The following is a 22,608-nucleotide window of genomic DNA, read 5'->3' as shown; positions in this document are numbered from 1 at the left end:
TTAAAAGTCAGCAGCTACAAATACTGTAGCTGCTGACTTTTAATAATCGGACACTTACATGTCCCAGGGTCCAGCGATGCGGAGGAACGAAGCCCCCCCTCGTTCCCCGCTCCGCTCGCAGCGCCGTCATTTATACTGTGGGCACCCGGGCTGTGGCTGCACAGCCGGGCACCCACTGCGCATGCGCGAGCGGCGCAGGGCGACGTGATACGCCGCACAGTCACCTGGGACACGTGGCAGGTCCCAGGTGACTGTGCGGCATGAGGGGAAGTGATGTCACCAGCCCGGGCAAGGAAGAAGGCAGACTACGAGGGACCCCCTAGCAACAGGTATTTAGAGGTGAGTAAAAAGAAAATGTTTCCAATAATTTTTTTTTCATATTTTTTTAAGAATTTTAAATGATTTTTTATTTTTTGGTGGCAACACCACTTTAACCCTTTCCCGCCGAGCGTACGCAGATCTGCGTACTCGGCTTCCGGGGGGTATACCGGGATGATGCCCGCACCTGCAGGCATGATCCTGGTACCGTTTTCTTCAGCAGGCGAATTGGCTTTCCAGCCATAACAACCGATGTGGCTAAAAGCCGCTCGGCTGTTATGCCGGAGGAGCGGGAGGGGACGTCCCCCCATCCCGCCGCCTCCCGCCGCTGTTACCGGTGCTCCCGTTCGATCGGGAGCACCGATTCCGTGTGCGACGCCTCCGGCCGCTGGGGAGGAACTGGAACGAAGCTGTAATCGGCTTCGTTCCAGTCTCCTCATCGTAAACACGGAAGCGACGTCATGACGTCACTTCCCGTTTACTCGGCTGCCAATGGCGCCGGTTTTAAAAAAATATCCGGTATTCAGAATCGCCATTTTCGGCGATCTGAATACATTGAAGTGTAAAGGAGGGATGGGGGGGTCTTTTAGACCCCCGATCCCTCCATAAAGAGGACCTGTCACCACCTATTACTGTCACAAGGGATGTTTACATTCCTTGTGACAGCAATAAAAGTGATCAATTTTTTTTTTTTTTTTTAAACAATTTAGTCATTTTAAAATAAATAAAATAAATAAAAAAATAAAAAAAAAATTTTTTAAAGCGCCCGCCGTCCCCGTGAGCTCGCGAAGCAAAGAAAACGCATACGGAAGTCGCACCCGCGTATGTAAACGGTGTTCAAATCACACATGTGAGGTATCGCCGCGATCGTCAGAGCGAGAGCAATAATTCTAGCACTAGACCTCCTCTGTAACGCTAACCTGGTAACCGTAAAAAATTTTTAAAGCGTCGCCTATAGAGATTTTTAGGTACCGTACTTTGTCGTCAATCTACAAGTGCGTGCGATTATAAAGTGCGACATGTTTGGTATCTATTTACTCGGCGTAACATTATCTTTCACATTACGCAAAAAAATTGGGCTAATTTTACAGTTTTTTTTTTTTATTCATGAAAGTGTCCCTTTTCCCAAAAAGTTGCGTTTAAAACACCGCTGCGCAAATACCGTGTGACATAAAATATTGCAACAATCGCCGTTTTATTCTCTAGAGTCTCTGCTAAAAAAAAAATATATATATATAATGTTTGGGGATTCCAAGTAATTTTCTAGCAAAAAATATGGATTTTAACTTGTAAACACCAAATTCCAAAAATAGGCTTAGCCATGAAAGGGTTAATATTTCACCTCGTGGATCCACCAGCAGCTCTCCGGATACTTTCCAGTCGATAAGGTTGCTGACATTACAGGTGTAGTTGCCCCAGTGCTGGGGGTTGGTGCCATTCAGGACCAGAGTGCTGAAATTGGAATTCTTGGAGACATTTCCATCCATTGTTTCTCCATTAATCAGGAAGGTGACGTTATACTGATCCCCGCCAGAGTGCAAACACTGCAGGAGTAGGAGGCAACTTCCGGTGTCATCTTCTTGTCTTCTCAGCGTTGGCCGCGGCACAGGATCTGGTAAAGGAACAAGGAGAAGTCATCTCTGCTCACTGGACACCTTTCTGTCCCCGTCTGATCACTAGTTAGTAGGGCTGCACCAATATCAATAAAGGTATCGGTGCTGATAGTTACAGAGTATTTGCACAGGTACTCGTGCAAATGCTCCAAAAAAATAAAAAATAAACGTTTTCATATAGTAGTTTGTTATAAAATTTTGAAAAAAAAAATTTCTCCTTCACTGATGGGCACTGATAGGCGGGACTGATAGGTGACACTAATAGGGTTTTCTCGGGTTAAGGTCAGGAGTCTGCACAGGCCAGTCAAGTTCCTCCACCCCAAACTGGCTTATCCATGTCTTTATGGACCTTGCTTTGTGTACTGGTCCAAATCATTTAGTGGAGGGGGGGGGGGGGGGGGATTTATGGTGCGGTGTTGTTTTTCTGAAGAAATGACACTTGTCTACAATGTAAAGTAGTGAGTGTACAGCTTGTATACCAGTGTAAATTTACAACGCAACACACAGCCATTAATGCCTTTGTGCACTGGTCCAAACCAATTGGTGGAGGGGGGATTATGGTGTCAGAGATGTGATTATGGAGTGGGGGGGGGGGGATTATGGTGTCAGAGGGAGGATTATGGTGTCAGAGGGGGGGTTTATGGTGTCAGGGGGGATTATGGAGTGGGGGAGGGGGGATTATGGTGTCAGAGGGAGGATTATGGTTTTAGAGGGGGGGTTTATGGTGTCAGGGGGGATTATGGAGTGGGGGGAAGGTGGATTATGGTGTCAGAGGGAGGATTATGGTGTCAGAGGGGGGGTTATGGTGTCAGGAGGGATTATGGAGTGGGGGGAAGGGGGATTATGGTGTCAGAGATGGGATTATGGAGTGGGGGAGGGGGGATTATGGTGTCAGAGGGAGGATTATGGTGTCAGAGGGGGGGGGTTTATGGTGTCAGGAGGGATTATGGTGTCAGAGGGAGGATTATGTTGTCAGAGGGGGGTTTATGGTGTCAGGAGGGATTATGGAGTGGGAGGAAGGGGGATTATGGTTTCAGAGGGGGGATTATGGAGTGGGGGAGGGGGGATTATGGTGTCAGGGGGATTATGGAGTGGGGGGAGGGGGGATTATGTTGTGGGGGTTGCTTTTCAGAGGTTGGGCTTGGCTCCTTAGTTCCAGTGAAGGGAACTCTTAAGGCGTCATCATACCAAGACATTTCAGACAATTTCATGCTCCCAACTTTGTGGGAACAGTTTGGGGACGGCCACTTCCTGTTCCAACGTGACTGCCCACCAGTGCACAAAGCAAGGTCCATAAAGACATGGTTGAGCGAGTTTGGGGTGGAGGAACTTGACTGGCCTGCACAGAGTCCTGACCTCAACCCAATAGAACGCCTTGGGGATGAATTAGAGACCGCGAGCCAGGCCTTCTTGTGATGGACCCCACAAATGCACTTCCAGAAGAACGGTCAAACATTCCTATAGACACCCTCCTAAACCTTGCGGACGGACCTTCCCAGAAGAGTTGAAGCTGTTATAGCTGCAAAGGGCGGAGCCAACTCAATATTGAACCCTACGGACTAAGACTAGGATGTTATTAAAGTTCATGTGTGTGTGTAAAGTAGGGTTGCCACCTGTCTGGGATTCACCCGGACAGTGTCGAGGTTTCAGATCATCTGAAACCCAGACACAATATTCAGAATGGACTGTGGATCCCCAAGTAATCAAGTACCACAAATGCCAAGTGCACAGCTGTGCACACCGGTCCCACCCCCATACACAGACAGGAGGGAGGACTTGAGCTGCTCCTCCCCTTCCCACCCTTCCCCCTCTTACTGCCCACCCACACTCCAATCCCCGGTGTTCTGCACCTCAGGAAAGAAATGTGCAGTCTGGAAGTTTGAAGCTCAGCAACTCAGCTCAGATACATGGTGGATGGAAGGTGTTGATGCTTAAGCCTCCATCCTTGGGCGAGAGAGCTCACCATCCAATGTCTCTAACTGAAGTCCCCCCCCCCTTTTCTTTCCTGCCTCGAAGCAAGTGAGTAAACAAAGGTAAGGGGGACTCAGATGTAAGGGGTGCCCTGTGGACTCTGATGTAAAGGGGGCTTTAAGGTCCCTAATTTAAGGGGAATGCTGGGAACTTTGGTGAGCAGTAACTCCTTTACACCAGAATTCACGGTGTTCCCCCTTAAAAATAAAATTGATGTGTGCCGCTAAAGTGTTTTGGGTGGCAGGTAAGGTGGCAACCCTAGTGTAAAGGCAGGTGTCCCAATATTTTTGACAATATAGTGTATGTATGTGTGTGTGTGTATATATATATATATATATATATATATATATATATATATATATATACTCTGTATGCCTATATGAACTTTTTTCTGTTTTTGTATTGCACTGTTTGTATCAGGTTACTATTGTTCTTGTGTATGTTCTTGTGTATGCTGACATCCGGTGGTGGTTTAGCGACACTACAACTTGTTTATTTATTTGATATCTCCTCCCTGTCTGTTAGAGATGGGCTCAGGCATATTTGAAGCCCCACGTGCCCGATCCCGCCAAGAACCCATCATTGCACGCGGCTAATCACAGGCCGTGAGACATTTCCCGGTCCGCAGCTGCACAGATCAGGAAATGTCTCACAGCCTGTGATTAGCCGAGATCATAGCTCCCAACTGTCCCGGATTTCGAGGGACCGTCCTGGATTTTCGAGAACTGTCCCGGATTTCGAGGGACTGTCCCGGATTTCGAGGGACCGTCCCGGATTTTCAAGGACTGTCCCGGATTTCGAGGGACTGTCCCGGATTTCGAGGGACCGTCCCGGATTTTCGAGGACTGTCCCGGATTTCGAGGACTGTCCTGGATTTCGAGGGACCATCCCAGATTTCGAGGGACTGTCCCTGATCTGGAGAAATGTCCCTCTGTCCCTCTTTCCTCCTCATCTGTCCCTCATTTTGGTCTGATCCATATAGTTGTATATAAAATGCACTATTTATCTATCCATCAAAAACTGTTATCCCAGCGCTGAACCTTTCATCCAATTACTAAATTGCTGCATTTGTAAATTTCAAAAGCTGATATAAAGGAATAATAGTAGTAAAAAATAAAATAAAATCACTTGTGGGTTTCACTAATCATTTTTTTTTTTTGTATAATTATTTTTTTTTATTTTTTTTTAACCACTTGCTTACCGGGCACTTAAACCCCCCTCCTGCCCAGACCAATTTTTAGCTTTCAGCGCTGATGCACTTTGAATGACAAATACGCGGTCATGCTACAGTTCACCCAAATTAAATCTTCATCATTTTTTCTTTCACACAGATTGAGCTTTTTTTTTTCGGTGGCATTTAATCGCTGCCGGGTTTTTTTTTTTTGTTTTTTTTTTTAAATAAATAAAACAAAAAGAGACCGAAATTTTGAAAAAACAAAAACAAAACTGTTTCATAGTTTGTTATAAAATTTTGAAAACAAGTCATTTTTCTCCTTCACTGATGTGCGCAAATGAGGTGGCACTGATGGGCACTGATAAGGCGGCACTGATAGGTGGCACTGATGGGCACTGATAGTTGGCACTGATGGGTGGCTCTGAAGGGCACTGATAGGTGGCACTGATAGGTGGCACTGATGGGCACTGATGGGTGGCACTGATGGGTGGCTTTGAAGGGCACTGATAGGTGGCACTGAAGGGCACTGATAGGTGGCACTGATGGGTGGCACTGAAGGGCACTGATGGGTGGCACTGATGGGTGGCACTGATGGGTGGCACTGAAGGGCACTGATAGGTGGCACTGATGATGATGAATGAATGAATTAATTAATTAAATATTTGTATAGCGCACAACGCAAACTGAATCTCCTCAATGATCACTGATGGGCACTGGTAGGTGACACTGATAGGCAGCACTGATTATTAGACAATGATGGGCATTGATTGGCAGCACTGGTGGGCATTGATTGGTGGCACTGAGGGCACTGATAGGTGGCACTGTGGGCACTGGTAGGTGGTACCGGGGGGTACTGATAGGTGGCACTGGTAGGTGGTACCAGGGGGGTACTGATTGGTGGCACTGGTAGGTGGTACTGGGGGGTACTGATAGGTGGCACTGGTAGGTGGTACCGGGGGGTACTGATAGGTGGCACTGGTAGGTGGCACAGTGGGCACTGGCAAGTGACACTGGTGGGCACAGCCACAGCTTTCTGAGTGAGGGACCGATGTCCCTCTGACAGAAGCCTGTGATCGGCTTTTTTTTTCCCAGTGTGAGGAAAAAAAGATACCGATTAGCGAGCTTCTGTTTACATCAGGTGGTCAGCCATCATTGGCCGACAGTGTGATCACGTGGTAAGGGGCCGGGATCCACCCCTTACTCAGATCTGTGATCAGACGAGTCTCATAGACTTCAGTGATCACAGAGCGCGCCGCGCGTGACCCGCAGGGTCGGATGGATGTCCATGGACGCCCTGCCGGCAATTAAGGCCCCTGCTGCAGCCGTCTTTCGGGGGCTATAGCGTGGGCGGCAAGTAGTTAAGGGGGCGTGGCAGGGGGTGTGTCCTTTCGCTACATACTTTTGCTAATAGGTGTCCCACCCCAGAAGGTTGGGAGGTGTGGCCGCGTGCAGCGTCAGCTTCCTGGCAGGATCGGGCGTGTGGGATTCCGAACACACGCCCCCCGAGCCCGATCTCTACCTCTCCGTCTAATGCTAGTTAGTTGAGTCCTAGCGAGACGGCCACCAATAACAGTCACGTTGCCTCGGATAGTGTTAGTTCTTTGCAGAGAAAAAAGTTGGAATAACCCATCTCTTTTATTATAATACATGTTGTCACTCACCAATCACGCTGAGGAAGACTTGGATCAGAGTCACATGATTCACCCGTTGCTCGTACACCCCGCTGTCCTCCTTTGTCAGACGTTCCAGCAGAAAAGACTTATTTTGGTGGAAGAAGCGGCCACGCGTGGCGTAGGCACTGCGGGTCATGGCCCCTCCGTGGAACTGGGCCAGCCAGTTCCCGGGCTCGTCGATCTTCCTCAGCTCGTGTATCATATCCTCTTTGAACTTCACCGTCCCGGACTCCAGTCCCGGGAACAGCACGGATGAGCCGGCCGAGCGATAGATATGGTACGTGGTCACCTCCGTACGTCCCACTGCAACCCACAGAATGGACACAAGTTAGAGAAAGGTTATACAGGCCTATAAATCCACATGACTGCATGAACTTAGATGTGGTGACTGTATTAGTTTTTTTTTTTAGGGTTTTCACCTAATCGTCCAGCTAGATTTATATATTGCCAACAGTTTAAAAAAAAAAAAAAAAACTTTTGATAAAAGCTCGACATTAGTTATATCTCTCAACCACCCCCATCTGGTGAATATATGTCACGATATCACACTCATTCATCCCCATCAGATGATTTCAAATACTTTCAATGATGTACAGTATCTCACAAAAGTCAGAATACCATCTGTGAACTCACAACACATCGAACCTTGAAGCAGATGGGCAACAGCAGCAGAAGACCACACCGGGTGCCACTCCTGTCAGCTAAGAACAGGAAACTGAGGCTACAATTCACACAGGGTCACCAAAATTGGACAATAGAAGACTGGATTGCCTGGTCCAATGATGGGGTCAGAATTTGGTGTAAAGAACATGAAAGCATGAATCCATCCTGCCTTGTATCACCGGTTCAGGCTGGTGGTGGGGGTGTAATGGTGTGGGGGGATATTTTCTTGGCACACTTTGGGCCCCTGAGTACCAATTGAGAATCATTTAAACACCACGACCTACCTCAGTATTGTTGCTGACCATGTCCATCCCTTTATAACTACAGTGTCCCCATCTTCTGATGGCTCCTTTCAGCAGGATAATGCCCCATGTCACAAAGCTCCAATCATCTCACCACTGGACAATGAGCCTCCACACTCACCAGATCTCACCACTGGACAATGAGCCTCCACACTCACCAGATCTCACCACTGGACAATGAGCCTCCACACTCACCAGATCTCACCACTGGACAATGAGCCTCCACACTCACCAGATCTCACCACTGGACAATGAGCCTCCACACTCACCAGATCTCACCACTGGACAATGAGCCTCCACACTCACCAGATCTCACCACTGGACAATGAGCCTCCACACTCACCAGATCTCACCACTGGACAATGAGCCTCCACACTCACCAGATCTCACCACTGGACAATGAGGTCCCTGTCCTCCAATGGTCTCCACAGTCACCACATCTCATCCAATAGAGCACCTTTGGGATGTGGTGGAACAGGAGACTCGCATCATGGATGTGCAGCCGAGAAATCAGCCGTAACTGCACCACTACAAAAATCCATCTGAAGCTCTAGACCCAACAAATACACCTGGAGGCTCCTGGAATGTATGATATAATTTTGGCCTTGGCCAGAAACCAGAAAGTAAGTGAAGAAATGTTAAACAAAAAGAAAGCAAGTAAATATAATAAACCTTCCTATCTATTTACTAAGGATAGCAGCATAAGGATTACAAACAGTTAAGGTTGATTAAGAGAGTTTAGTTCTGTTTTTACGCAAACCATGGTTTGGAAAACTGGCCGCCAAACTCAAAGATATATTTGCTCACCCGCCAAAAATATGGGCACACCGGACCACTCGCTCTTCTCTTCAAACACCGGCCTTTCATCCATGGCCGGATCTAGGAGGGTGCTGGGATATTTACGTGGCTACTGGAGCTGTGCTGCCCATCTGACCAGGGAAAATCACAAGTCAGCACTGCAACATAGCAGCCAGTTACACACTGTGCGGATCGTGGCTGTGTGTAAAGGAATGCAATCTCAGCTAGGTGCAGAGAGAGAGGAGGAAGAGCTGTGTGCAGTGCAGGGAAGGGAAAGTGGCTCTGCCAAGAGACCTGTCACTGGTAATCCCCCCATCCTCTGCCTCTCCACTGGTAATCCCCCCCCATCCTCTGCCTCCCCACTGGTGAACCCCCCGTCCTCTGCCTCTCCACAGGTAATCCCCCCGTCCTCTGCCTCTCCACAGGTAATCCCCCCGTCCTCTGCCTCTCCACAGGTAATCCCCCCGTCTTCTGCCTCTCCACTGGTAATCCCCCCCATCCTCTGCCTCTTCACTGGTAATCCCCCCCATCCTCTGCCTCTTCACTGGTGACCCCCTGTCCTCTGCCTCTTCACTGGTGACCCCCTGTCCTCTGCCTCTTCACTGGTGACCCCCTGTCCTCTGCCTCTTCACTGGTGACCCCCTGTCCTCTGCCTCTTCACTGGTGACCCCCTGTCCTCTGCCTCTTCACTGGTGACCCCCTGTCCTCTGCCTCTTCACTGGTGACCCCCTGTCCTCTGCCTCTTCACTGGTGACCCCCTGTCCTCTGCCTCTCCACTGGTGACCCCCTGTCCTCTGCCTCTCCACTGGTGACCCCCTGTCCTCTGCCTCTTCACTGGTGACCCCCTGTCCTCTGCCTCTTCACTGGTGACCCCCTGTCCTCTGCCTCTCCACTGGTGACCCCCTGTCCTCTGCCTCTCCACAGGTAATCCCCCGTCCTCTGCCCCTCTATAGGTAATCCTCCATCCTCTGTCTCTCCATAGGTAATCCCCCTGTTCTCTGCCCCTCCACAGGTAATCCCCCCATCCTCTGCCCCTCCACATGTAATCCCCTGTCCTCTGCCCCTCCATAGGTAATCCCCCCGTTCTCTGCCCCTCCATAGGTAATCCCCCATCCTCTGCCTCTCCACTGATGACCCCCTGTCCTCTACCTCTCCACTGGTGACCCCCTATCCTCTGCCCCTCCACAGGTAATCCCCCCGTCCTCTGCCTCTCCACAGGTAATCTCCGTCCTTTGCCTCTCCACGGGTGATCCCCCTGCCCTCTGCCCCTCCACAGGTAATCCCCCGTCCTCTACCTCTCCACTAGTGACCCCACATCCTCTGCCTCTCCACAGGTGATCCCCCTGCCCTCTGCCTCTCCATAGGTAATCCCCCACCCTCTGCCTCTCCGCTCGTGACCCCCTATCCTCTACCTCTCCACTAGTGACCCCTCATCCTCTGCTCCTCCACAGGTAATCCCCCTGTCCTCTGCCCCTCCATAGCTAATCCCCCATCCTCTGCCTCTTCACTGGTAAACCCCTGGAAGGAATAGTGCCCCATCATTGGTGTCAGTGGGAGGAATAGTGCCCCATCATTGGTATCAGTGGGAGGAATAGTGTCCCGTCATTGGTCTCAGTGGGAGGAATAGTGCTCCATCATTGGTATCAGTGGGAGGAATAGTGCCCCATCATTGGTGTCAGTGGGAGGAATAGTGCCCCATCATAGGTATCAGTGGGAGGATTAGTGTCCCATCATTGGTATTAGTGGGAGGAATAGTGCCCCATCATTGGTGTCAGTGGGAGGAATAGTGCCCCATCATTGGTATCAGTGGGAGGAATAGTGCCCCATCATTGGTATCAGTGGGAGGAATAGTGCCCCATCATTGGTATCAGTGGGAGGAATAGTGCCCCATCATTGGTATCAGTGGGAGGAATAGTGTCTCATCATTTGTATTAGTGGGAGGAATATTGCCACATCATTGGTATCAGTGGGAGGAATAGTGCCCCATCATTGGTATCAGTGGGAGGAATATTGCCCCATCATTGGTATCAGTGGGAGGAATATTGCCCCATCATTGGAATCAGTGGGAGGAATAATGCGCCTAATATTGATGTCAGCGGGAGGTATAGTGTATTATCATATATTGAATATGAAAATTCTGGCAGACAATCGAAGGCCTGGTGTACACGGGGGCATTAGAAAAAATGAGCTGCAAAGCCACTACCAACTCCAGAAAAAGCTGCTGTAAAAATCCACTTTTAGTAGCTTTTTGCATTGGCGTCAATGCTCATTTGGCCACGTTAGCTTTTAGCAGTGTTTCTCGGACTCTATTCAAAATGAATGATTCCCTATGAGAGCTGTCTATCTACTGATACGACTTTCAGCCCATTAATTGGATTGAAGTTGAATCCAAGTCGTATCATCATGATCCGACTTGTGGTGCAACTCGTGCTTTGAGGATCTTGAAGAGTTCCCCCCCCCCAAGATCCATACCAGGTCTGTTGCGTCTGGTATGGGTCTTGAAAAGGAACCCCACACCAAAATAGAAAACAAAAGACATACCAAACCCTTATCCAAGCATGCAGCCCCGCAGGTCAGGAAGGGGGGGGGGGGGGTGACAAGCAAGAGCCCCCCCTTCCTGAACCATACCAGGCCACACTCTCTTGACATGGAGGAAGTATGGGAGCTTGGGGGCATGGCGGGCTCTTTGCCCCCCCCCCCCCACCCAAAAGCACCTTGTCTCTATGTTGATGGGGACAAGGGCCTCTTCCCCACAACCCTAGGCCGAGGTTGCGGGGGTCTCGCCGGGCAAGGGGCTTATCGTAAAATATGGAATTTAAGAAAAGGGCCCCCCAAGACCCTGCCCCCCCCATGTAAATGAGTATGCATTGTACCCCTACCCATTCACCCCAAAAAAAAGGCAGTGTACTGTAAATAAAAACAAGATATTGTTTTTGTCAAGTCCTTTATTAAAAAATCTTCCTCTGGTCTTTTCTGCCGCCGTCTCCTGTCTTTCTCCCAGCTCCACTCTCTGCCGGTTCTTATATTATCCATGGGGCATGGCCATCTGGTGACATCACAATGAGACCCCGCCCCTTGGGACATCACGTGCTGCCACAAGAGCGTGAGTCTCCATGTGACATCACCGGATGGCCATGCCCCATGTCTGTATAAGAACCGGCAGAGAGCAGAGCTGGGACAAACGGGAGACATCGTTGGAGGAGGACCGGGTCAGCAGTGGAGAAGTCAGCAGCGGCAGAGAAGACTGAAGGAAGAAGACTGGAGGGAGAACACCGGAGGAAGAACATCGGAGGAAGAAGCCCAGAGGAAGATTTTTATTGAAACCGTCTCTTGTTTTTATTTACACTACACTGCCTTTTTTTTTGGAGTGAACGGGTAGGGGTACAATGTACCCCATACTCATTCACATGGAGGGGGATGGGATCCTGGGAACCTCTTTCTTAAAGGGGGCTTCCAGATTCCAATAAGCCCCCTGCTGCAGACCCCTACAACCACCGGCAAGTGTTGTAGGGAAGAGGCCCTTGACCCCGCCCCTTGGGATGTCACGTGCTGTCACAAGAGCGTGAGTCTCCATGTGACATCACCGGATGGCCATGCCCCGTGGCTGTATAAGAACAGGCAGAGAGCAGAGCTGGGACAAACGGGAGACATCTTTGGAGGAGGACCGGGTCGGCAGTAGAGAAGTCAGCAGTGGAGAAGTCAGCAGCGGCAGAGAAGTCAGCAGTGGCAGAGAAGTCAGCAGCGGCAGAGAAGTCAGCAGCGGTAGAGAAGTCAGCAGTGGCAGAGAAGTCAGCAGCAGTAGAGAAGTCAGCAGCGGTAGAGAAGACTGAAGGAAGAAGACTGGAGGGAGAACACCGGAGGAAGAACATCGGAGGAAGAACACCGGAGGGAGAAGCCCAGAGGAAGATTTTTATTGAAACCGTCTCTTGTTTTTATTTACACTACACTGCCTTTTTTTTGGAGTGAACGGGTAGGGGTACAATGTACCCCATACTCATTCACATGGAGGGGGATGGGATCCTGGGAACCTCTTTCTTAAAGGGGGCTTCCAGATTCCAATAAGCCCCCTGCCGCAGACCCCTACAACCACCGGCAAGTGTTGTAGGGAAGAGGCCCTTGACCCCGCCCCTTGGGATGTCACGTGCTGTCACAAGAGCGCGACTCTCCATGTGACATCACCGGATGGCCATGCCCCATGGCTGTATAAGAACAGGCAGAGAGCAGAGCTGGGACAAAGGGGGGACATCGTTGGAGGAGGACCGGGTCGGCAGTAGAGAAGTCAGCAATGGAGAAGTCAGCAGCGGTAGAGAAGTCAGCAGCGGCAGAGAAGACTGAAGGAAGAAGACTGGAGGGAGAACACTGGAGGAAGAACACCGGAGGAAGAACACCGGAGGGAGAACACCGGATAGAGAAGCCCAGAGGAAGATTTTTATTGAAACCGTTTCTTGTTTTTATTTACACTACACTGCCTTTTTTTTGTAGTGAATGGGTAGGGGTACAATGTACCCCATACTCATTCACATAGAGGGGGATGGGATCCTGGGAACCTCTTTCTTAAAGGGGGCTTCCAGATTCCAATAAGCCCCCCTGCCGCAGACCCCTACAACCACCGGCAAGTGTTGTAGGGAAGAGGCCCTTGTCCATCATGGGGACAAGGTGTTTTGGGTTGGGAGGGCGCAGAGTCCCCCCTGCCCCAAAGCACCCGCACACCCCATGTTAAGGGCGTGTGCCTTGCTATGGTCTTCCTGACCTGCCGGGCTGCATGCTCAGATAAGGGTCTGGTATGGATTTTGGGGGGGACCCCACAACATTTTTTTTTTTTTGGCGTGGGCTTTCCGCTCAAAATCCATTCCAGACCCTTGGTCATTTTTTTTTTTTCATTTTGGTGGGTCCATTTCAAGATCCATACCAGACTCAAAGGCCCTGGTATGGATCGGGGGGGGGGGAGAACCCCACGCCATTTTTTTTTTGGATGCAACTTCCATTCGAATTAATGGGCTGAAAGCACAGCTTAAAATGGAGTTCCGAAAATAAAAAAAATAAAACAATTAAAAGTCAGCAGCTACAAATACTGCAGCTGCTGACTTTTAATAATCGGGTACTTACCTGTCCCAGCGATGCGGGGGAACGCGAAGCCCAACTCGTCTCCCCCCTCCTCTCTGCGGCGCTGGCATTGTCACTGTGGCACGGCTGGGCAAATGGGCGTACAGGTACGACCCCTTTAAATTGCTGCATTGTAGACGCGGGCTTGCCGCTGTGTACACCATGACCGTGCCGGCGGTTCCTGTAGACTCGATGTCCGCCAGAGCATAGGAACAGGGACATGAGAGAAATCTACTGCTCCCTGTGATCGGGAGCAGTGATCGCTGTCATGTCCTAGGTAGCCCATCCCCCCCCCCCACAGTTAGAATCACTCCCTAGGACACATGTAACCCCTTGATCGCCCCCTAGCGGTCAACCCCTTCCCTGCCAGTGCCATTTACACAGTAATCAGTGCATTTTTATAGCGCTGATCGCTGTATAAATGACAATGGTCTCAAAATGGTGTCAAAAGTGTCCGATGTGTCCTCCATAATGTCGCATTCATGATAAAAATAGCAGAATGTCGCCATTACTAATAAAAAAAATGAATAATAAAAATGCCATAAATCTATCCCCTATTTTGTAGGCGCTATAACTTTTGCACAAACCAATCAATATACGCTTATTCCGATTTTTTTTTTACCAAAAATATGAAGAAGAATACGTATCGGCCTAAACTGAGAAATAATTTTTTTTTTTTAACCACTTACAGACCGGACCATTTTGCTGGTCAAAGACCAGACCACTTTTTGCGATTCGGCACTGCTTTGCTTTAACTGACAATTGCGCGGTCGTGCGACGTGGCTCCCAAACAAAATTGACGTCCTTTTTTTCCCCACAAATAGAGCTTTCTTTTGGTGGTATTTGATCACCCCTGCGGTTTTTATTTTTTGCGCTATAAACAAAAATAGAGCGACAATTTTGAAAAAAAACGCATTATTTTTTACTTTTTGTTATAATAAATACCCCCCAAAAATATATAAAAAAACATTTTTTTCCCTCAGTTTAGGCCGATACGTATTCTTCTACATATTTTTGGTAAAAAAAATCGCAATAAGCGATTATTGATTGGTTTGCGCAAAAGTTATAGCGTTTACAAAATAGGGGATAGTTTTATGGCATTTTTATTAATAATTTTTTATTATTTTTTTTTTTACTAGTAATGGCGGCGATCAGCGATTTTTATTGTGACTGCGACATTGTGGGGGACCCATCGGACATTTTTGACACATTTTTGGGACCATTGTCATTTATACAGTAATCACTGCTATATAAATGCAGTGATTCCTGTGTAAATGACACTGGCAGTGAAAGGGTTAACCAGTGGGTGGCAGTGTAGGGGTTAAGTGTTCCTAGGGGTGTGTTACTAACTGTGGGGGGGGGTTGGGCTTTCATTTAGTGAACACTGATCTCTGCTCCAATCACATGGAGCAGAGATCAGCGTCACTAGTTGCTAGGCAGGATGGAGAAATGCTGTTTACAACGGCATTTCTTCATTCGGCCGCTCCGTGATACGATCGCGGGTATGCCCGCGGCGATCGAGTCCGCGGGTCCCGCGACCGGACTCACGGGGGTCCCGACCAGCGCGGGAGAGCGTGTCGCCGGCGGCGCGCTCCTGATGGCAGGGCGGCAAATTTAAAGGGACGTAAATGTACGCCTATTTGCCTGCCCGTGCCATTCTGTTGACGTACATCGACGTGCGCTGGTCGGCAAGTGGTTAATATGTTTTTTTGGGGATATTTATTATAGCAAAAGGTAAAAAATATTGTTTTTTTTTTTTTGTTCAAAATTGTAGCTCTTTTTTTGTTTATAGCGCAAAAAATAAAAACCGCAGAGGTGATCAAATACCACCAAAAGAAAGCTCTATTTGTGGGGAAAAAAGGACGTCAATTTTGTTTGGGTGCCACGTCGCACGACCGCGCAATTGTCAGTTAAAGCGACACAGTGCCGAATCGCAGAAAGTGCTCTGGTCAGGAAGGGGGGTAAATCCTTCCGGGGCTGAAGTTGTTAAGAAGAAGTATGGTTGGAGTTTCATTGTAACAATTTTCTTTAGTGCAGTCCATGCAGAAATCATTATTTAGATCTGAGTTCTCCATTAACAATTAACAGGATGATTAGGACGATCGTTTGGCATCAAAGCAGAATCCCGATTGTCAGTAAAGTCCACAGTCCTCCTGACCCTCGCACACACACACATTAAGGTGTAGATGTATGTTGTAATGGAAAGTGACTTTTTTTTTTTTTTTCCTGTGGTGGAAGTTCCTTTAGGAAAGTCCAGAATTACCCAACCGTTGCCAGTAAATGCATCAACTAATTAGCATAAAATGTATTTTCATTTAGAAAATGAAACAAACGGCTTTCCCGAAGTTACCACGTGACTTTATGAAGAAGGACTTTCCTCGCCGTTCTCACCAATCGCATTTGGTGTGTGCTACAATAGAATCTGTAAAAAAATCTTTGCGCGGCGTGTGTGTTACAATAAGCCCCATTTACACCATCGCATTAGAAAACACTCATGCATTTTCCTCAAATACATTATTGCCTCATTTTTACCCCCACCATGACCGGGCCATTTTTTTTTTTTTTTGCTATTCAGCACTGCGCTACTTTAGCTGGAAATTGCGCGGTAATGCAACACTGTACCCAAATTAAATTGATATCATTCATTTTTTTCCCACACACATAGAGCTTTCTTTTGGTGGTATTTGATCATCACTGTTTTTTTTTTTTTTGTTTTTTTCGTTAGTTTTTTTTTTTTGTTGTTGTTGTTGATAAAAAAAATGAAAAAAGAGAACATTTTGGAAAAAAAAATGAAACAATATTTACTGTCTGCTATACAATATACCCAATAAGGAAAAAAAAATCCTTAATAAATTTTGGCCAAAATGCATTCTGCTACTTGCCTTTGTTAAAAAAAAAAAAAAAAATCCCAATAACTGTATATTGATTGCTTTGTATGACAATTATAGCATCTGCAAACTATGGTTTATATACTGGATTTTTTTTTTTTTACTACTGATAGCAGTGATCAGGGATTTATAATGGAAGAGCGATAGTGTAATCTGAAACTAACGGATGCTGTGGGGAGGGAACTGACAAATCCTCTGCCCTGATGACCCCTGTACATTCCCCTACAAACTACTGACCCTATCCCCTGCCCTGCTGACCCCTGTACATTCCCCTACAAACTACTGACCCTATCCCCTGCCCTGATGACCCCTGTACATTCCCCTACAAACTACTGACCCTATCCCCTGCCCTGCTGACCCCTGTACATTCCCCTACAAACTACTGACCCTATCCCCTGCCCTGATGACCCCTGTACATTCCCCTACAAACTACTGACCCTATCCCCTGCCCTGCTGACCCCTGTACATTCCCCTACAAACTACTGACCCTATCCCCTGCCCTGCTGACCCCTGTACATTCCCCTACAAACTACTGACCCTATCCCCTGCCCTGATGACCCCTGTACATTCCCCTACAAACTACTGACCCTATCCCCTGCCCTGCTGACCCCTGTACACTGCCCTACAAACTACTGACCCTATCCCCTGCCCTTCTGACCCCTGTACATTCCCCTACAAACCGCTGGCCATATCCTCTGCCCTGCTGACCCCTGTACACTGCCCTACAAACTACCGACCCTATACTGTGCCCTGCTGACCCCTGTACACTGCCCTACAAACTACTGACCCTATCATCTGCCCTGCTGACCCCTGTACATTCCCCTACAAACCGCTGGCCATATCCTCTGCCCTGCTGATCCCCTTTACACTGCCCTACAAACTACCGACCCTATACTGTGCCCTGATGACCCTTGTACACTGTCCTACAAACTACCGACCCTATACTGTGCCCTGATGACCCCTGTACACTGTCCTACAAACTACCGACCCTATACTGTGCCCTGATGACCCCCTGCACACTGTCCTACAAACTACCGACCCTATACTGTGCCCTGATGACCCCTGTACACTGTCCTACAAACTACCGACCCTATACTGTGCCCTGCTGATCCCTGTACACTGTCCTACAAACTACCGACCCTATACTGTGCCCTGCTGACCCCTGTACACTGCCCTACAAACTACTGACCTTATCCACTGCCCTGTTGAACCCTGTACACTGCCCTACAAACTACTGACCTTATCCACTGCCCTGCTGAACCCTGTACACTGCCCTACAAACTACTGACCCTATCCTGTGCCCTGCTGACCCCTGTAGACTGTCCTACAAACTGCTTACCCCATCCTCTGCCCTGCTGACCCCCCTGTACACTCTCCTACAAACTGTTGACCATATTCTCTGCCCTGCTGACCCCCTGTACACTGCCCTACAAACTGTTGACCCTATCCTGTGCCTTTTTAAAGTCACATGTGCTAAGTATGAAAACATCAGCTGCACGTCATATATATTGCGGCTAGGGGGCAATAATTCTAGGGCCATCATTTATGACTAACTCTAATTTTATGACCTGTAAAGGCGTTTACAGAATCATCCGTGGATAATTTTGTGTAGCAATGTTTTGATCCATTTAACGGGCACAAACGATTTTAAGACTTGATATGTTGGGTATCTATTTACTCGATGCAACCTAATCTTTTATATCGTTCCAAATATTAGGCAGTTTTGTATTTGTATGCTTTAAAACTAACTTTACTTATCTTAACTTGCACTAACATTGCAACATAAAAAATTGGAACAACCACCATTTTATTCTCCAGGGTCTTTGCTTTCATATTTCGAGGGGGGGGGGGGGGGGGTAGCTAATCTGCAGGCCTAAAACGTGCATTTTAACATGTGTAAAAATGGCCCTGGCAGTGAAAGGGTTAATGGTTGCAATATACTGTATAGTCATTTTTGGTTTTGAGTTTAATATTTATTTATTTATTTATTACAGGTACGTTCCAGTACATAGCACACTCACTTTACTCAGCAATTTCAATTAATATTTTACATTCAAACCAGTCCCTGCCCCCAAGGAGCTTACAATCCAAGGTTCCTAACCCACATTCATACATACACATACTAGGGACAATTTACACAGGAGCCAATTAACCTCCCAACATGTCTTTGGCGTGTGGAGAAAATCGGAGTACCCGGAGGAAACCCACACAGGCACAGGGAGAACATGCAAACTAACATCATAGTTAACACCTCTTTAATTGTGTAAATAAAGGGAAAAATACCTTGCTAAACCCAAAAATGAACGTGAAAAAAAAAAAGGAAGTGTACAAATAATAAGCTTCTAACACACAAACAAACGAAGTCCAAACAGCAATATCAAACAAATAGTGTAGCGCTGGACGAGTATGACCCAGTGAAAGAAAACAAAAAGCCCACCTCAAATAAACTAGGGTCAAAGTGAAATGAATCAAAGTGACCCATGAACAAAAAACAAATATATATAACAAAGAATCAAAGTGATATAATAGTGATGGAAACGAATCAAGCGGCCAATGTCCACATGTAAAATGTCCGAAGAATAGACGACTTTCTCTTTTAATCCTGAACTGAAGCAGAAAACGTGGTAAGGGTAGACTACGATGGTACTGGTAAACATATTCAGATGAGAGGGTGGGTACTCTTACCGAAACAGCTGGACGCACATACCATACGGCAGTGCATCAAAAAGTCTTGTAATACTGGATTCTCGGTGATGAGATGATACCAGGCTGGATGGTAGCACAAGGACTGCAACTCCAATCCACTCACGGTCGGATGATGGTTCCAAAGCGATAGTTCCAAAACAGTCGACGACCGCACCAATCCAAAAGTGGTGGTAATCAGAGGATGGTCATCAGTGCTCAATCATGGGGGAAAAAAAGAGGAAAGAAGCTCCACATGGCACAGGTCAACCACAATTTGGTTTATTGAAGATAAAAAGTACCATCCAATGGAACCGACGTGTTTCGACTAACTAGTCTTCAACTGGTGCATATGGCTTTTTGACACACTGCCATATGGTATGTGCGTCCACCTGTTTCGGTAAGAGTACCCACCCTCTCATCTGAATATGTTTACCAGTACCATCCTAGTCTACCCTGACCACATGTTTTCTGCTTCAGTTTAGGATTAAAAGAGAAAGTTCTCGTGGTTGACCATCCTCTGATTACCACCATTTTTGGATCGGTCCGGCTGTTGACTGTTTTGGAACCATCGCTTTGGAACCATCATCTGACCTAAAGTGGATTGGAGTTGCAGTCCTTGTGTTACCATCCAGCCTGGTATCATCTCATCACTGAGAATCCAGTATTACAAGACTTTTTGATGCACTGCCCTACGGTATGTGTGTCCACCTGTTTCGGTAAGAGTAGCCAGCCTCTCATCTGTTTACCAGTACCATCCTAGTCTACCCTGACCACATGTTTTCTGCTTCAGTTCAGGATTAAAAGGGAACGTCCTCGTGGTTGACCTGCGCCATGTGGAGCTTCTTTCCTCTTTTTTTCCCCCATGATTGAGCACTGATGACCATCCTCTGATTACCACCATTTTTGGATCGGTCCAGTCGTTGACTGTTTTGGAACCATCGCTTTGGAACCATCATCTGACCTAGAGTGGATTGGTGTTGCAGTCCTTGTGTTACCATCCAGCCTGGTATCATCTCATCACCGGGAATCCAGTATTATAAGACTTTTTGACGCACTATGGTATGGTATGTGCGTCCACCTGTTTCGGTAAGAGTAGCCAGCCTCTCACCTGAATATGTTTACCAGTACCATCCTAGTCTACCCTGACCACGTATTTTCTGCTTCAGTTCAGGATTAAAAGAGAAAGTCCTCGTGGTTGACCTGCGCCATGTGGAGCTTCTTTCCTCTTTTTTTCCCCCATGATTGAGCACTGATGACCATCCTCTGATTACCACCATTTTTGGATCGGTCCAGTCGTTGACTGTTTTGGAACCATCGCTTTGGAACCATCATCTGACCTAGAGTGGATTGGTGTTGCAGTCCTTGTGTTACCATCCAGCCTGGTATCATCTCATCACCGGGAATCCAGTATTATAAGACTTTTTGACGCACTATGGTATGGTATGTGCGTCCACCTGTTTCGGTAAGAGTAGCCAGCCTCTCATCTGAATATGTTTACCAGCACCATCCTAGTCTACCCTGACCACATGTTTTCTGCTTCAGTTCAGGATTAAAGAGAAAGTCCTCTATTCTTTGGGCATTGTACAAGTGGGCATTGGCCAGTTGATTAGTGTCCATCCCTATTATATGACTTTGATTCTATGTTATATATATATTTGTTTTTTGTTCACAGGTCACTTTGATTCATTTCACTTTGACCCTAGTTTATTTGAGGTGGCCTTTTTGTTTTCTTTCACTGGGTCATACTCGTCCAGCGCTACACTATTTGTTTGATAACACCTCTTTAATTACATGAGATGGAGGGTCATCCTGTACCTGGGGAGCAAAAGCACGAGGCCGGCTCTGTTGGGGAATGGGTGGTGGTCTTGCCAGGGGTGAGTTGTCACCCTAGTTATTTTTGGGTCTGGGTATTCTGCGTGACCCCCCCCCCCCCCCCTCAATAGAAGGTCCCCTTGTAAGTAAATGGGTCAAGGATTGTAGAGCCAGAGTGATGGAACCAGGGTATATTGGACCCTCCACCACTGGAAACATTGTACAGTTGGCGTACCCCAGCATAACAACCTACCACAAGGGGGGGGTGCTACCTGCTGTGGGTGGCTGTTAGACTTTTGCTTCAGCTAGATTGCTAAAGCACCGTGTGTCTTAACCTCTTCCTACCCAGCCCTGGCATCCCTTTAAATGGGCGGGGCAGAGTTCCTGATCACGTGACCAATGTGATTGGCTGCCACAGTGGTCATATGATCGGGAGCCCAGTCTATCGGTAACATCAGTGGACCTTGTCTGCAAAATGTGCCTTGGTTCACCCACTGTAGTTCCCACTGGGACAACGCAGGGCAAAGAACAATTGGAGGACAAGGTGTTGTCACCTTACAACAGGAAGTGCCTGGATAAAGGACCCTTTAAGGGCCGGATCACCAGGGATTATTTTAATGAAAGCTGCAGAATAAATAAAATATTTTTAAAAATTACTTTTATAATGACATTAGCATGTTAAAGCTTCTGTAAGATTTTCCACATTGGGTTAACATGTCTGAGCATGTCAGCCTCCCGGGGATTTTTTCTGGAGAAGTGGTGTGAAGGATTGACATGCTGCTAAAGCAAAAAACCCGCTAAGTAAACTTATTGTCACCTATGGGGGGAGGGGGGGGGGGGTAACCACCTAACCATGTGATCCTCCCTGAAAATTAAACAGGGGCTGCACCGCGATATTTACATCTGACCTCCAGCCCCCCCCCCCCCCCCTCAGTCTTGCACAGTTATACCGGCTCCTCTCTTGAACTCTGATTTAACTGCACACTGTGAGCGTCTCACATTGTGCATTAGAAGCTGCAGCAAGTCAGATAGAGCTCCGCCTCATTTTCTGGCTTGAGGACGTCCAGCATCATCTTTGATATTCGAGGGGAGAATTCTGCCCCATTGTTGGTATCAGTGGGAGCAGGGCTTTTTTTTTAGCGGGAGAAGCAGGGGAACCGAGTTAGGGTACCTTTAGCACGGAATATATGTAGTAGGAAGGGGTGTGGCCGGTGCTGGAGGGTCTAATTATTATTATTATTATTATACAGGTTTTATATAGCGCCAACAGTTTGCTCAGCGCTTTACAACATGAGGGCGGACAGTACAGCTACATTACAATTTGGTACAAGAGGAATCAGAGGGCCCTGCTCGTTAGAGCTTACAATCTAAAAAGGAAGGGTCAATTGATACAAAAGGTAATAGCTGTTTGAGCTAATGGTGGAAGTAAAACAGTGTTAGTTAGAAGCAGGATAGGCTTCTTTGAAGAGAAGGGTTTTCAGGGATCGTCTAAAGATGGATAGATTAGGGGACAGTCGGACAGATTGGGGGTAGGGAGTTCCAAAGGATGGGAGAAGCTCTGGAGAAATCCTGGAGGCGAGCATGGGAGGCGGTGACAAGGGAGCTAGA

The 22,608-nt window shown here is 47.7% G+C and overlaps 1 protein-coding gene across 1 annotated transcript in view; it reads right to left on the bottom strand.

Moving 5' to 3' along the window:
• Positions 1-22,608, bottom strand: part of LOC143975808 (uncharacterized) — a 42,914-nt gene that overhangs the window by 2,810 nt on the left and 17,496 nt on the right. The window contains exons 2-3 of the mRNA XM_077478359.1: positions 6,738-7,052; positions 1,661-1,930 (exon numbers count right to left, since the gene is read on the bottom strand). Of these exons, the coding sequence (XP_077334485.1) occupies positions 1,661-1,930; positions 6,738-7,052 (585 nt within the window). The remainder of the gene's footprint in view (positions 1-1,660; positions 1,931-6,737; positions 7,053-22,608) is intronic.

Source organism: Lithobates pipiens, unplaced genomic scaffold (assembly GCF_037356315.1).
Source record: "Lithobates pipiens isolate NorthernLeopardFrog02 unplaced genomic scaffold, aLitPip1_a1.2 Scaffold_13, whole genome shotgun sequence".
Lineage (NCBI taxonomy): Eukaryota > Metazoa > Chordata > Amphibia > Anura > Ranidae > Lithobates > Lithobates pipiens.
Note: the sequence above shows the minus strand (reverse complement) of the source record. Positions and strands in the feature narration are given on the sequence as shown.